At 39.7% G+C, this 15,681-nt stretch overlaps 1 protein-coding gene across 2 annotated transcripts in view; it reads left to right on the top strand.

Moving 5' to 3' along the window:
- SNTB2 (syntrophin beta 2) overlaps positions 1-15,681 on the top strand; it is a 115,647-nt gene that overhangs the window by 74,067 nt on the left and 25,899 nt on the right. For both annotated transcript variants that reach the window (XM_025426663.3, XM_025426665.3), the window contains exon 4: positions 5,675-5,817. In XM_025426663.3, the coding sequence (XP_025282448.1) occupies positions 5,675-5,817 (143 nt within the window). The remainder of the gene's footprint in view (positions 1-5,674; positions 5,818-15,681) is intronic.

Genomic DNA, 15,681 nt, shown 5'->3' with positions numbered 1-15,681 from the left:
GGAGATTTAAGGAGGACACTTACCGTAATGAGTACCAGGTGATGTATTGAAATGTTGAATCATATTGTACACCTGAAATTAATATAACACTATGTTAACTTACTGGAACTAAAATAAAATCTTAAAAAATAAGATGTACTTTTTATCCTCAAAAAAAAGTTTTTCTCCTGGTACAACAGTGCCTCTTTTTTTCCTTGTATGTATATATAAATCTCTTCCTCCTCCTCCTCTTCTTCTTCGTCATCATCTTCTTCTCCTCTTTCTTCTCTTTCTTCTTCTTCACCTTGTTTGCCTTTTCCTTCTTCTCCTCCTTCTTTTCCTCCTCCTCCTCCTCCTTCTAAATAATGCTGCTATACGCATGGAGATGCATACATATATCCCTTCAAATTAGTATTTTTGTATTCTTCTGGTAAATACCCAGTAGTTTGATTACTGGATTTTAGGGCAGCTCTATTTTTAATTTTTTGAGGAGCCTCCATATTATTTTCCACAGTGAATGCACCAGTTTGCGTCCTCACCAACAGTGTAAGAGGGTTCTTTTCTTTCTATATCCTTGCAAACACTGTTGTTTCTTACTTATATTTTCTGATTGTAGTTATTCTGACAAGTGTGAGGTGATATCTCACTATAGTTTCAGTTTGCATTTTTCTGATGATGAGTGATATTGAGCATCTTTTTTTGTGTCTATTGGTGATCTGGATGTCTTTGGAGAAATATGTGTTCATGTCTTCTGAAGCAGCAGTTACTATATTTAGATATCGATAATTTAGAGAGTAGGGATATTTCTATACCTGAAGGATAAGATAAATCCCCAGAAGAGCTGAGTTCAAGGGGGTGTTTTAGTTATCTATTGCTACATGACAAATGACTCCCAAACTTAGTGGCCTTAAAATAACAAATATTTACCTCACATAGTTTCTGAAGAAAGAAATATGGCAGCAGTATAGCTGGATGGTTCGGGCTTGGGATCCCTCATGAAGTTGCAGCAGTCAGGCTATCAGCCAGGGGGCAGTCATGGGAGGGCTTGACTGAGGTTGGGAGGGCCACTTCCAGCATGATCCATTCACATGGCTGTTGGCAGGAGGCCTTAGTTTCTTGCCATGGAGGCCTTTGGTACAGGGCTGCCTGAGGGTCCTTAAGACATGGCTACTGGTTTTCCCCAGAGTGAGTGATCTGAGAGAAAGAGCAAAATAGAAGCCATAGTCCCTTTCATAGTCTGTTCTGCTATATTCTTTTCATTAGCCTGAGTTAAGTTTACTCTACACCTAAGGGCTCTACCTCTTAAAAGAAGAGTAGTAAAGACTTTGTGGACATATTTTGAAAGAACCACAAAAGGGGATATGCATTTGTAATTTTGATAAATATTGCCAAATTACCTTCCATCGGGGATCCCTGTGTGGCGCAGCAGTTTAGCGCCTGCCTTCGGCCCAGGGCACCATCCTGGAGACCCGGGATCGAATCCCACGTCAGGCTCCCGGTGCATGGAGCCTGCTTCTCCCTCTGCCTATGTCTCTGCCTCTCTCTCTCTCTCTCTCTCTGTGACTATCATAAATAAATAAAAATTTTTAAAAAAATTACCTTCCATCAAGGTTGAACTTATTTGCTTATTTATAAGATTTTATTTATTTTATTTATTTATTCATGAGAGACACACACATAGAGATAAAAATTTTTATTAATTCGTTCATGAGAGACATAGAGAAACAGAGACATAGGCAGAAGGAGAAGCAGGCTCCCCATGGGGAGCCTGATGCAGGAGTTGATCCCAGCACACTGGGATCACAACCTAAGCCAAAAGTAGACATTCAACCACTGAACCACCCAGGCACCAGAGAGTTGTTAGACTTTTATTTTTTTTTTTAATTTTATTTATTTATTCACAATAGACAGAGAGAGAGGCAGAGACACAGGCAGAGGGAGAAGCAGGCTCCATGCAGGGAGCCTGACGCGGGACTCGATCCTGGGACTTCAGGATCGCGCCCTGGGCCAAAGACAGGTGCTAAACCGCTGACCCACCCAGGGATCCCAACTTGTTAGACATTTAAAGAGAAATTAATTTGGTTTGTGTTCCATAAAGACAAGTAGAAAGGAGGAAAACAAGGCCACCAATTCATCACAATGTCTTTTATGGACCATATTTATGTGGTGTTTCTTCCAATCAATTTTGAGCTCTTGGAAGATGGGAACAATTTTTTCCCAAATCTTTACTGCCCCCAGAGATGTTAGCCTAATGCTATATATATAGTAGATGCTCAGTAATTTTTTTTGTGTATGTCTGTATATATTCATACAAAAAACAAACAAATCACTAATTATAAAATATTGTTCAAGAATACAAGTTCAGGGATGCCTGGGTGGCTCAGCGGTTAAGTGTCTGCCTTCCATCTCAGGGCGTGATGCTGGAGTCCTGAGGATCGAGTCCCACATCGGGCTTCCTGCATGGAGCCTGCTTCTCCCTCTGCCTATGTCTCTGCTTCTCTCTCTGTGTGTCTCTCATGAATGAATTAATAAAATCTTTTAAAAAATAATAATTCTCAAAATGTGTAAATACTCAAGTTAGGACCATAAACATTAAATCAGCATTAGTGGAGTGGTTTATTTAGTTTTTGCTCTCTATTTTCTATCATAATAACACAATTAAGGACAGAAGTATATCACTTGTCAAAAAGATTGATTTATAGGTTTAGGATTTAGGGAATGAATAGTAACTGTTAATTTTTCATCTTTAGTGTTATTCAACTCTATTAAAAATAAAATTTGGAGAAGGCTGTTGTTTAGCTAGGTGTGTGCATGTGTGGGTGTTGAAACACAAGCAAACCAGAACCCTAACATTAGTATCCCTTTTTTCTCTGGCCAAATACTTACTAGTGGAGCCCCAAGGCTGCTTGTACCGATACCACAACCAAAAACACATGCTATATATAGCAGGCAGCATTTTGACTACACTGAAAGCAAACAGTGTCCTTATAACTTGAGGCAAATAGACAAACAGAATGATTTAAAATGACGTTTCACTTTACTGCAATGGTACATAGAAGAGAGAAAAGAAGTTCTCTAAAAACTAGGGACTCAAAAGGGCCAAAGAATAAACACTTTTTAAAAATTGTTAGTTGAGGGATCCCTGGGTGGTGCAGCGGTTTGGCGCCTGCCTTTGGCCCAGGGCGCGATCCTGGAGACCCGGGATCGAATCCCACATCGGGCTCCCGGTGCATGGAGCCTGCTTCTCCCTCTGCCTGTGTCTCTGCCTCTCTCTCTCTCTGTGTGTGACTGTCATAAATAAATTAAAAAAAAAATCTTTAAAAAAATAAAATAAAAAAAAATAAAAATTGTTAGTTGAACAAAAAGTTCTCTATCTTGAAATTAGATATTATTTCTATTGGTATTACCAGTTTTCCTCTATTGCCTAAAATATCTTCTTTATCTTTCTAAATGTCTCTAAAATACATTTAATTTAGGTTTTCTAGGACATCTGGGTGGCTCAGCGGTTAAACGTCTGCCTTTGGCTCAGGGTGTGATCCTGGAGTCCTGGGATCGAATCCCACATAGGGCTTCCTGCATGGAGCCTGCTTTTCCCTCTGCCTGTGTCTCTGCCTGTCTCTCTCTCTCTGTGTGTCTCTCATGAATAAATAAATAAAATCTCTTTTAAAAAAATTAGGTTTTCCAAATGTATATGCTCTGATCTAGCCTTCAAAATCTCTCTTATAACTTAGGGGAAAATTAATTTTTTAAAAAATATTTTATTTATTTATTCATGACAGACACAGAGAGAGACAGGCAGAGACACAGACAGAGGAAGAAGCAGGCTCCATGCAGGGAGCCCGATGTGGGACGTGATCCTGGGACTCCAGGATCATGCCCTGAGCTGAAGGCAGACACTTAACCTCTGAACCTCTCAGGCATCCTGGGAAATAATCAATTTTAAAAGTCAGATTGCTAGGGCACCTGGGTGGCTCAGTCAGTTAAGCGTCCTTGCTCTTGATTTTGGCTGAGGTATGATCTCAGGGTTGTGAGATTGAGCCCTGCATTGGGCTCTGTGCTGGGCATGGAGCCTGCTTAGGATTCTCTCTCCTACTCCTTCTATCCCTCTCCTCCCGCTACCCCCTCTCTCCCTATCTTTAAGGAAAAGAAACTGAGATTGCCATTTTAAACTCTTGGGAAGATAGATTTTGCATTATAGTGGTCCCCCTTATGCACTGGGGATACGTTTCAAGACCCCCAGTGGATACCTGAAACCACAGATAGTACTGAATGTTATATACACACTATATTTTTTCCTATTCATACATACATATAATAAAATTTAATTTATAAATTGGGCAAAGTAAGAGATTAGCAATAGCTAATAATAAAATAGAACAATTATAACAATAACTGTAATAAAAGTTATATGAATGTGGTCTCTTTCTCAAATATCTTATTGTACTATATTAGTGATTTCTGTGATGATGTGAGATGAAGTGAGGTTAATGGCGTAGGCACTGTGTCGGAGTGTTAGGCTATGATTGACTTTCTCACCACACATCAGAAGGAAGATCATCTGCTTCAGGACAGTAGTTGACTGTGGGTTACTCAAACCATGAAAAGCAACCATGAATAAGGGAAGACTACCTTATCTTCCCTATTGAAATATCATTTATAACAATTTCAGAGACAAAGACTTAGAAATCCCTTTGGGTTGTCTGTGACACAAAAATGTAAGAATCTAAAAAAATATCTGGAAATTTTCCCTCCAGATATTATAGAGTTACCCAGAGACTAAATATAGAATCTTAGAAAACTTGGATTCACTGATAAGAAAAGCTGAATTATTTCTGCCATGTCTTGCTGCATTCTCAGAGTTAGGTCATCAGCACATACAAGAATATAAGTCACTTCACTGGCTAGAATTCATCCCTATTTTGTGGAATCAGTTTGTGGCTCTAACTACGAGGGGAAAGTTCTGGCAGTAGGTATTATAACACAGAACCAAACCACTCAGGTCACTTTTCAGATTATAGATACATTCTTAGGGTGCTCTGACATTTCCAAATGACCTTCAGAAGTCATTAAGGAAAAGAAAGTAAGAAGTAGTATTAAGAGAATTCTGTGAGTAAGTGATTCATCATTTTGATTTCTCCTTGAAGCCATCAGTGATAGCTGAAGCATCTATGTTTTTTTTGTTTTAGGATCCATGTTAAAGTAACACTATTGTTAAGCATTCCCTGTTTGTTATTTCAATGGGGGGAAATGTTTTGATATACTGGGGCAGCATACGCTTCTGCTTTCTGGCTTTGGATCCTTGACAATATGGATAAAGAGTGGTTGTTTTCCTAACTTTTAAATCCTCACAGAGGTAAGTGAACTTTATGCAGGTAAATGCAATGGTACATTTGAAACAGAAACAGAAACATCCTAAAGTGTAATGGGGAACTCTATAAAAACAGAGTCCTATCATTAGATTTTGTCTCTCACTCACTCTGGGAAAGCTTTTCCAGCTTACACACTCCACCTCACACCTCCCATTGGAGAATCCTAGCCAGTGGAATGGAACCTGATGGGATGTTTCCTGTTCTTCAAGCCTGTTAGGATCAAGGAACAAAATGGAGACCCACTGTGTTAGACCATCACTGAAAGGACTTTTACACTGCGTATCATTATAATTAGTTCTGCTTTCTGGATTTTACCATTGTAACAGGCAAAACTAGATGGTGGAAGACAACAATGGAGACCTGTCCTCATGGCTGTGACTGAGAAGGATTTGCTGCTTTATGACTGTATGCCGTGGACAAGGGATGCCTGGGCATCACCATGTCATAGCTACCCTCTTGTTGCCACGAGGTAAGTCTAAAGACAAAAAAAATAAAATAGCTATCCTACTCTAAATCTACCAAAAAATTTGAAAGTGAATTCTATTATCTTAGGTACCTAAAATAGCATTTAAGTAGCTGATATAGTTGAAGACAAAAACGTTTCTTTTACAAGCTTATTGATTATTTTGCAGCTCCTAGCTCAGTAAGTGTTTTCTGCCACTAGCATTTTTTAAGTTGTTGAAACAACTTCCTAACTGTTCCCTTCAAGTCTTGCTTAGTCATAAAGATAAATAGTAGGATTTTTTTTTTCCTTTACTTTATTGACTGTGACTAGAAAACCACTGAAATTGGGGTAGCCTTTTGACTGAGTGATGAAATCACTTAAACCAGAATGCGGTACTGTGGATAAACCACACAAGTCAGCCAAAATATTCTTCAATTCTCTTTCTAGTATAAGAACACATAATTTTGACGCCAGCAAATAAACATTGATTTGACCTGAAGCAACAGGATGTTTCTATCATGCCAGATGCAGAGAGTTGGAAGGGAAAAGAATAGAGATATGTAGATTTTTGGGCCAAGATGTCTTAAGGGGTAACTAGAAACTAGTGAAACCAGAGAACACATTCACATTCAACTTTATTTGGTCTTAAAAGAGAATCTGGTTTTGAAATAATTCAAAAGCTATATATTAAAAAGGAGCTCCATAGAAAAATATTTGGTAGCAAAAAAAAGCTACATAATAAAACCATCTGGTATGTCCTCCAGGGAACAGTGTGGGGGGGTGGGAGTGGTGATGGGGGTTCCTGCTTTGAGTAGACAGAGTCATTTGAGGAAGAGTATTCTTTATTTATTTTTTTTAAGAGTATTCTTTAAATTACGGCAAGACGTTCATGTTATATAGGATTTCCTTCAACTTTCCAAGTTCTCCTACATATGTCATTTTTTTCTTATAAAAATATAATTCTGGGATCCCTGGGTGGCGCAGCGGTTTGGCACCTGCCTTTGGCCCAGGGCACGATCCTGGAGACCCGGGATCGAATCCCACGTCGGGCTCCCGGTGCATGGAGCCTGCTTCTCCCTCTGCCTGTGTCTCTGCCTCTCTCTCTATCTGTGTGACTATCATAAAAAAAAAAAAAAAAAATATATATATATATATATATATATATATATAATTCTCACATAGCTTTTAGGAATTTCTCTGTAAATTAGAGCTGGAGCACCTAGATCACAGAATAGAGATAAAGGATTTGTTGAGCCTCAGAATTAGGGAGATGCACCCTCATTAATTCTTTGTGGACGTAAGAGTTCTGCATAAAGACTGAATTTAGCCATCAGTTCTCTGGTTTTGTTTTGTTTTGTTTCCCTCCTGGATTTTTTTTTAATACCCACTAAATTATAACCTCTTTGAGGTCAGGACCTTGATTTAGTCATCTCAGCCCTCCCATAGTGCTTTGCATATATATGGTGGGCCTTCAGTAAATCTTAGTTGAGTTCAATGTATTACTTAAATTATAGTTTCTCAGTCATAGTTACATTTGGAGCATGACAGGAATCCTATGAAAACATGTGGACAGGGGATCCCTGGGAGGCTCAGCGGTTTGGCACCTGCCTTTGGCCCAGGGCGCGATCCTGGAGTCCCGGGATCAAGTCCCACGTGGGGCTCCCGGCATGGAGCCTGCTTCTCCCTCCTCCTGTGTCTCTGCCTCTTTCTCTCTCTCTCTGTGTCTATCATAAATAAAAATAAATAAATAAATCTTAAAAAAAAAAGAAAACGTGGACATATCTCAGTAGTTATAATTACAACTATTAAATTTATATTTCCCAAAGATTTAGAGTTTATGAATATGACTGTGGATACCTCTTAAGTTTAAATTTTATGGAAGAAGCTTATACTCCAGTTATGATCATAGAATGCATGGAGGGTAGCTTTATCCTTAGACATTTTCTTAATTGTGTGTCATTGGAAAGATGAAGTAGAAATCTGTGACATCCTATAGATGAGCCTTTGATACTAGAAAGTACAAGCCTATAAAACAAATTATTTCTGGCCATTGACTAGACTGGGCCTCGATCACCAAAGCACTTTGGTATTAAAGAAGGAAATGGGGTGGTTCTGTGTATACTATCAGTGTGGCATTGATTTGCAAATAGGGAAAAGATATAAATAAGATTTAAGAGCTAAAAGTATAAAACTCTTAGAAGAAGATACAGAAGTATATCTTCATGACCTTAGCTTGGGCAGAGTCTTCTTGGATAGGACACCAAAAGCACAAGCAACAAGAGAAAAAAATAAATCAGTTGGGCTTCATTAAAATTAAAAACTTTTATGCTTCAAATGTCACCATCAAGAGAGTAAAAAGACAAAAAAGATGGGGATCCCTGGGTGGCGCAGCGGTTTAGCGCCTGCCTTTGGCCCAGGGTGCGATCCTGGAGACCCGGGATCGAATCCCACGTCGGGCTCCCGGTGCATGGCGCCTGCTTCTCCCTCTGCCTGTGTCTCTGCCTGTCTCTCTCTCTCTCTCTGTGACTATCATAAATAAATAAAAATTAAAAAAAAAAAAAAAGAAAAAAGAAAAAGAAAGTGAAAAGACAACCCACAGAATGAGAGAAAATATTTGCAAATCATTTATCTAATTTGGGACTCGTATCTACAAAATATACAAAAAACCCTTACAACTCAATAATAAAAAGGTTAACTACCCATTTAAAAAATGAGGAAAGAGGTACGCCTGGGTGGCTCAATGGTTGGGCATCTGCCTTCGGGTCAGGGTGTGATCCCAGAGTCCCGGGATCGGGTCCCACGAGGCTGCTTCTCCTTCTGCCTATGTCTCTGCCTCTCTCTCTCTGTGTGTCTCTCATGAATAAATAAATAAAATCTTTAAAAATAAATAAATAAAAATGAGGAAAGGATCTAAAAAAACATTTGTCTAAGGAAAATATACAAAAGACCAATAAACACATGAAAAGATACTCAACATAATTAGCCATGAAGGAAATGGAAATTGAAACTACAATGAGATACCACTTCCCACCCACAACAATGGCTATAATTAAAAAGACAGATAATAACAATTGTAGACTAGGATGTGGAGAAAATGTAACCCTCATATACTGCTGATGGGAATGTAAAATGGTGTGTTTGATGTGAAAAAACAATGTGGCACTTCCTCAAGTCTACACAAAGAGTCACCATATGACCTAGCAATTCCTCTCCTAGGTTGTATACCCAAAAGAAATGAAAACTTTGGTTCACACAAAAACTTTTACATGAGGGGTGCCTGGGTGGCTCAGTGATTGAGCATCTGACTCTTGATCTCAGCTCAGGCCTGGATCTCAGGGCCCTAAGTCCAAGCCCCAGGTTGGGCTCCACACTGGGCATGGAGCTTACTTAAAAAAAAAAAAAAACTTATACACAAATATTCCCAATAACATTATTCATAATACCCAAACAATGGAAACAACACAAGTGTCCATCAATTGATAAAAGTGGTATGTCCATAAAATGAAATATTATTCAGCAATAAAGAATGTTTTCTGGTATACTCTGCAATGTGGATGAACCTTGAAAACATATTAAGTGAAAATAGCCAAACACAAAACACCACATATTATATGATTTAGTTTATATGAAATGTCCAGAATAGGCAAATCTATAGAAACAGAAAGTAAGTTGGTCATTGCCAGGGTTGTAGGTGAGGTGGATGGGGAAAAATAGACAGTAATGGCTAATGGAAATTGGATTTCTTTTTAGGGTAATGAAAGTTTTCTAAAATTGAATGTGGTGATTGTTGCACAATTCTGAGTGTACTAACATCATTAATTATATCTTAGTAAAGCTGATATAATTAAAACAACCCGTTCCACCAAAAAACCCTGAAGATTTAATAGAAGATAATAAGACCAATCCTTAATAAATTGCATTTGAGTCCCGATTTTGCCTCTGATCGTAGGTAATTGACAGCATGTTACTTAACCTTTCTGTGCTGTGCAATTTTAATTTCTTTAGTGAATCTTAATGAGATAGGGTGTGAGTATTAGATGAGTTAATACTTGTAAAATGCTACAATGGTACTTGACACATTTTAAGTGCTCGAGTAAGTATTAGCTGCTTTAATTGTAATTATTATTTATTAAGTGAAAATCTGTCAAAGAGGAATTCTATGTAAAAAGTATAATTGGGGATCCCTGGGTGGCTCAGTGGTTTGGCACCTGCCTTTGACCCAGGGAGTGATTCTGGAGTCCCAGGATCGAGTCCCATGTTGGGCTCCCTGCATGGAGCCTGCTTCTCCCTCTGCCTGTGTCTCTGCCTCTCTCTCTCTCTCTCTCTCTCTCTGTCTATCATGAATGGATAAATAAAATCTTAAAAAAAAGTATAATTGGTTTGATTTGGCCATTGTTAAAAGAGTTGCTTAGCTCTACCCAATAGTTTCTATAAATAGTGAAAGTTTCCTGTTAAATGTGAGGAATTCAAATGTATTATTTGGATCAACCTAGACATGCAAATTGAACTTGGCCATAAATTAAATGGGTGGAGCCTGTAGCTCCCTGAACATGTTGTTTCTTAATAAGTTTAATTAATGTAACAGCAGAGATTCTTTATTCCTTGTTCTGGAAGCACCAGTGGATTAGAGCAAAGATGACAGGCAGATGAGAGGTTTATTTTTTCCATGTGGCCTTGTCAGCCAGGTGGAATTGGTTGACGTCACTACAAGATTGAACCAAATGGGGCTTAATCATCCTCTGCCTCCCAGAGTGGGTAGAGTTTGGCCACCAAGAGAAACCAACGGATGAAACCAGACTGGGAGGTATTCCACAGAGAGAAGCAAGGCCAGAAAGTGGTATGTTTATGGCTCTTTAGTGTGGGTGAAAGAGGGTTTGAGATTTATGAGTAATGAGAAAGGGCTGAATATTCACTTTCATTAATCCAACTTCTGATACTTTGGAACATGTTCTTTTTTTTTTTTTTTGGAACATGTTCTTATGAGTGGATGAGCCAAAGAAAAAACGATAGTATAAACACATAGGGAAGGAAGAGAAATCAAGGACCTTCGTTACCCACAGAAGTTGGTAGTCCTTGATAAAATAAGAGTTGATTGTAGTTCAAAAAGCAAAGAATGTTGTTAGGGCAATATAAATTAACATCATTTACTGGCTTGCACATTTACAGATTCTTAGAAACCAAGATGTGTGTGTGTGTGTGTGTGTGTGTGTGTGTGTACATACTCTTAATAGTGGGTATTTTCATGCTGGTGAGGAATAAGTAAAATGTGAGAGTGATAAATGGAGAAGATTTTTTTATTTAATTTTTAAATTTTTTATTTTACATACTTCTTGAGATGAAGGCCAGATACATGACACAGGTAGAAAAACACATCGGTTGTAAAGGTGCTATGGATTTTGTAGGATGTACATTTTGTAGTCTTTTCCTATAAACGCTCTTTGACTGAAAGAGAAAAAGATCCAAGGAAAGTGTGGCTACTTTACAATCTGGAAAATTGAGTGGTGGTGTGCTTTTGGGATTTAGGGGGCAGAAGCTGCTAAAACGCCTTTGCATGAGCTCATCTGGCCTCCCCACCAAAGGGGGCCTTTTGGCAGTGTGCTCTCACCGACTGCTGCTCAGCAAGAGTCCAGCAGCTGGTTTGAATTAGACTTCCTCTGCCAAATATTTCATAATCAAAACCTGTAGGAAAAACTCTCCTAGACTATATTTTTTAATGGCTGACGTGGGATTAGCAATCAAACTGAATATGGTAGAAGCCACCCTGTCACTTTGCCCATGCTCCGTCTTACTCGGGTCACATGTGGGATAATTTTGAGACTTAACTCTTGCTGAGATAACTCATGTTTAATTGGCAGGTTGGTTCTATAGGAATCAGCCCAGGGAGGCAATTCTCAAAGCATACTTTCTTGGACCTCTGAGAGGATCTCCTCTTCAGGGGGTCTGTGAGTTTGAAACTATTTTCATAGTAATACTAAGATGTTATTTGCGTTTTTTTCCCCTATTGACATTTGTTGGTAAAATTGCTGGTGCCTTAGCATGAATCAAGGTAGTTGATTCCATACGAAACTGTATGGACTTAGGAAGGGGCAGAGCGGAATGCCAGGTTAACCTCAAAATGTCTTTATTGGAGCAGGAAATATTATTAGTTTTATTTAATCTTAAACCTTGAGTGACATTCATCTTCTTAAAATTCTGTAAGATGAGGTGGGAAATACTCCAGCACTTCTGAGTATTGAAGCATGATGGTTGTCTCAAAGAAAAAGACGTGTGGTTGAGTTGCTAGTTGAACTAGCTGTGTTTTTTCATGGACCACTCTTTTTTTTTTTTTTTTTTCTTAAAGATTTTACTTATTTATTCATGAGAGACACAGAGAGAGAGAGAGGCAGAGACACAGGCTGAGGGAAGAGAAGCAGGCTCCATGCAGGAAGCCCCATGCGGGACTTGATCTGGGGAATCTGGGATCACACCTTGGGCCGAAGGCAGGCGGTAAACCACTGAGCCACCCAGGCGCCTCTTGGACCACCATTTTTTACTTGAAAAAACACCTTCTGGAGAGTGGCTGGGAACATGTAGAATAGGAGGACCCTGAGCTCACTTCATCCCACAGATACACACCACTGGATAACACATCAGCATAAATAGTCCAGAAAAAGACCCAAAGGCTGGTAGAAGAAACTCCTCTACTTAAGGGAGAGAAGAAGCTGCATTGAAGAGGGTGGGAAGGGCAGAGACAGGGGCGGGTGCTAAAGGGCCCCCAACAGTCAGCAGGAGGGAGGGAGCCACAGGGCAGGAAACAGACTATCACATCAGGAAACCTGCAGAGGGAAGACAAACACCCCCCCCCCAACATTTGGCTTTTGGCTTTGAAAACAAGAGGGGCCAAATTTCATGAGTTCTTAAGACCAGTGTGGGACGTAAAGCCTGGAATTTAAAAAATCAGTGGGCTCAGCTCTGGGAGAGCCTCAATGGTGTTAGGAAGCTGAGTCCCCACCCTTTAAGAGACAGCACAAGAAACAGCCCAAGGAGATCCAGTGTAGAAGCAGCAGCTTGAAAAACACCTCGGTCCTACAGGAGGGAGAGTTATTTACTTATCTCAGAGCAGGTCCCAGAGAAGCAGGGATTGCAGGAAGACCCCACCAGGAACAAAGGAGCTTGCAGGCACTATTTCCCTCCCATGCCCCTCAACGGAAACACAGGGCCACCAGCCCTCATGACCTAACTTGTTTACACCAGGCCACCCCTCCACTCTGTGCTTTGGAGGATCCACTCTCTCCAGTCACCCTTGCCTCAGTCCCAGCCTTGTGGGTCCCCTCCCCTAGAACACCTACATAAACCTCAACAACACATCTCCTGACCTGTGCATTTTACAGGGCCTCAGTTCTGGTGGCAGCTGTTGGTCACCTCCCAGGGAGGTTGCCCGCACTTTGGTAAACCTGCATCCTACGCCTGCGCAGGCTTGGAGTGGCCCCTTCTGGCCCCGGTATCTGCAGTGGCTACACATCCCCTATGAAGGAGGACTGGCACCTTCTTAAATGTGTGTGCCCCACCTATCACTTTCAAGAGCAAAAGACATAGCTGACTTTTCTATCACAGAGAAACAGGCACAGAGGGGCACTTGGGTGACTCAGTTAAGCATCTGCCTTTAGCTCAGATCATGATCCTGGTATCCTGAGATCAAGCTACGTGTGGAGTTCAGCGGGGAGTCTGCTTCTCTCTCTAAAGAAGAGAGTAGATAAAAACTACTAAAACAACCACAAAACAAGTAACAACCATAAACACATATATATCAGTGATTACTTTGAATGTAGGGGCTCCTGGGTGGCTCAGTCCGATGGACATCTGGCTCTTGATTTCAGCTTGGGTTGTGATCTCAGGGTCATGAGATTGCACCCTGTATCAGGCTGGGGGTGGGGCCTGCTTGAGATTTTTCTCTCCCTCTGCCCCTACCCTCCACTCAGCCTCTCACACATGCTCTTCCTCTCTCAACTAACTAACTAACTTTGAACATAAAAGGACTAAATGCCCTGTTCCAAAGACCTAGGGTCACAGAATGAGTAAGAAAACAAGACCCATCTATGTGCTGCCTACAAGAGATTCATTTTAGACCTAAAGATATCTGCAGGTTGAAAGTGAGGGGATGGAGAAACATTTGTCATGCAAATGGTGTCAAAATAAAGCCAGGGTAGCAATACTTACATTGTGCAAAATAGACTTTACAACAAAGACTGTAACAAGAGACCAAGAATAATACTACATGCTAAAAAAGAGGAGGATCCAACAAGATACGACAATTCTCTCTCCCTCTCCCTCAGCCCTTCCCCTCCTCTTTCTCTCTCTCTCTAAAATAACTACATTTAAAAAAAAAATAAGTGAAGTATACATGTGGAAAAATGATGAGAAAAGCAATTTTTCTTAAGGTCATTAAATTTCAACATTTTGTGTCATGACATCCATTTAATATAGTTTAATTCATTAACTTCTTCCAAAAATATTTTCTCTATATGTAAGAAATTCTAAGTGGATCAGTACAGCAAAACGTACATGCTACTTCATTTATACTTCATTATATTTATTTATTTATAGGAAAGCACTCTCAATGTTTTTCATACAGGATTTTTGAAAACTTGGATGAGGATTGTACCTCAGAGAAATAAATAAAATGGCTTGTTCGTAGCTTCATTCATTGTAGGCTGTATATCAATAATATTTTTCTAAAAATTTTTTGGTTCCAGCCTTTACTCCTCTAATGGTAATTTGAGCAAAAGGGCTTCATGAATAAATAAATAGTAAAGGGCTGTCATGAATAAATAGAGTCTTTTTAAAAAAAGATATAGATGAATTCTCTTATCTCCTGCATTTTTAAAAAATATTTATTTGTTGTTTGTTTTAAAGGGAGTAGGTCAAAGGGAGAGAATGATAAGCAGACTCTTTTTTTAAATTTTTTTTTTAAGATTTTATTTATTCATTCATGAGAGACACAGAGAGGAGAGAGAGAGGCAGAGACACAGGCAGAGGGAGAGGCAGGCTCCATGCAGGGAGCCCGACGCAGGACTTGATCCCGGGTCTCCAGGATCACGCCCTGGGCGGAAGGCAGGTGCTAAACCGCTGAGCCACCCAGGGATCCCTGATAAACAGACTCTTGGTTGAGCCTGGAGCCCAACACAGGGCTCAATACCATTATCCTGAGATCATAACCTGAGCCAAAATTAAGAGTCAGATGCTCAACTGACTGAGCCATCCAGGTGCTCCTTCCTCTTTTTTTTTTTAGCAGCTGTACTGAGGTAACTCGTATACCATACAATTCACCCACTTAAAGTGTAGCATTTAATGGTTTTTAGTGTGTTCACAGAGTTGTGTGACCATCACCACAATCAATATTAGGACACTTTCATCAACCTAAAATGGAATTCCTTACCTATCAGCAGTCTTCCAGCCCTCAGGAACCAGGAATCTAAATCTGTCTCTATAGTTTTGCCTGTTCTGGACTTTTCTTTTTCTTTCTTTCTTTCTTTCTTTCTTTCTTTCTTTCTTTCTTTCTTTCTTTCTTTCTTTCTTCTTTCTTCTTTCTTTCTTCTTTCTTTTTTTTTTTTAGATCTTATTTGTATATTCATGAGAGACACAGAGGCAGAGACATAGACAGAGGGAAAAGCAGGCTCCCTGTAGGGAGCCCAATGCCGGACTCAATCCCAGGAACCCAGGGTCATGACCTGAGCCAAAGGCAGATGCTCAACCACTGAGTAACCCAGGTGTCCCTATTCTGAACATTTCATATAAATGGAATCATATGGAGCCTTTAATGTCTGGTTTCTTTTCCCATAGCATCATGTTTTCTTTTTTTTTTTTAAAGATTTTATTTATTCATTCGTGAGAGAGAGAGAGCAAGAGAGA

Source organism: Canis lupus, chromosome 5 (assembly GCF_003254725.2).
Source record: "Canis lupus dingo isolate Sandy chromosome 5, ASM325472v2, whole genome shotgun sequence".
NCBI lineage: Eukaryota > Metazoa > Chordata > Mammalia > Carnivora > Canidae > Canis > Canis lupus.
Note: the sequence above shows the minus strand (reverse complement) of the source record. Positions and strands in the feature narration are given on the sequence as shown.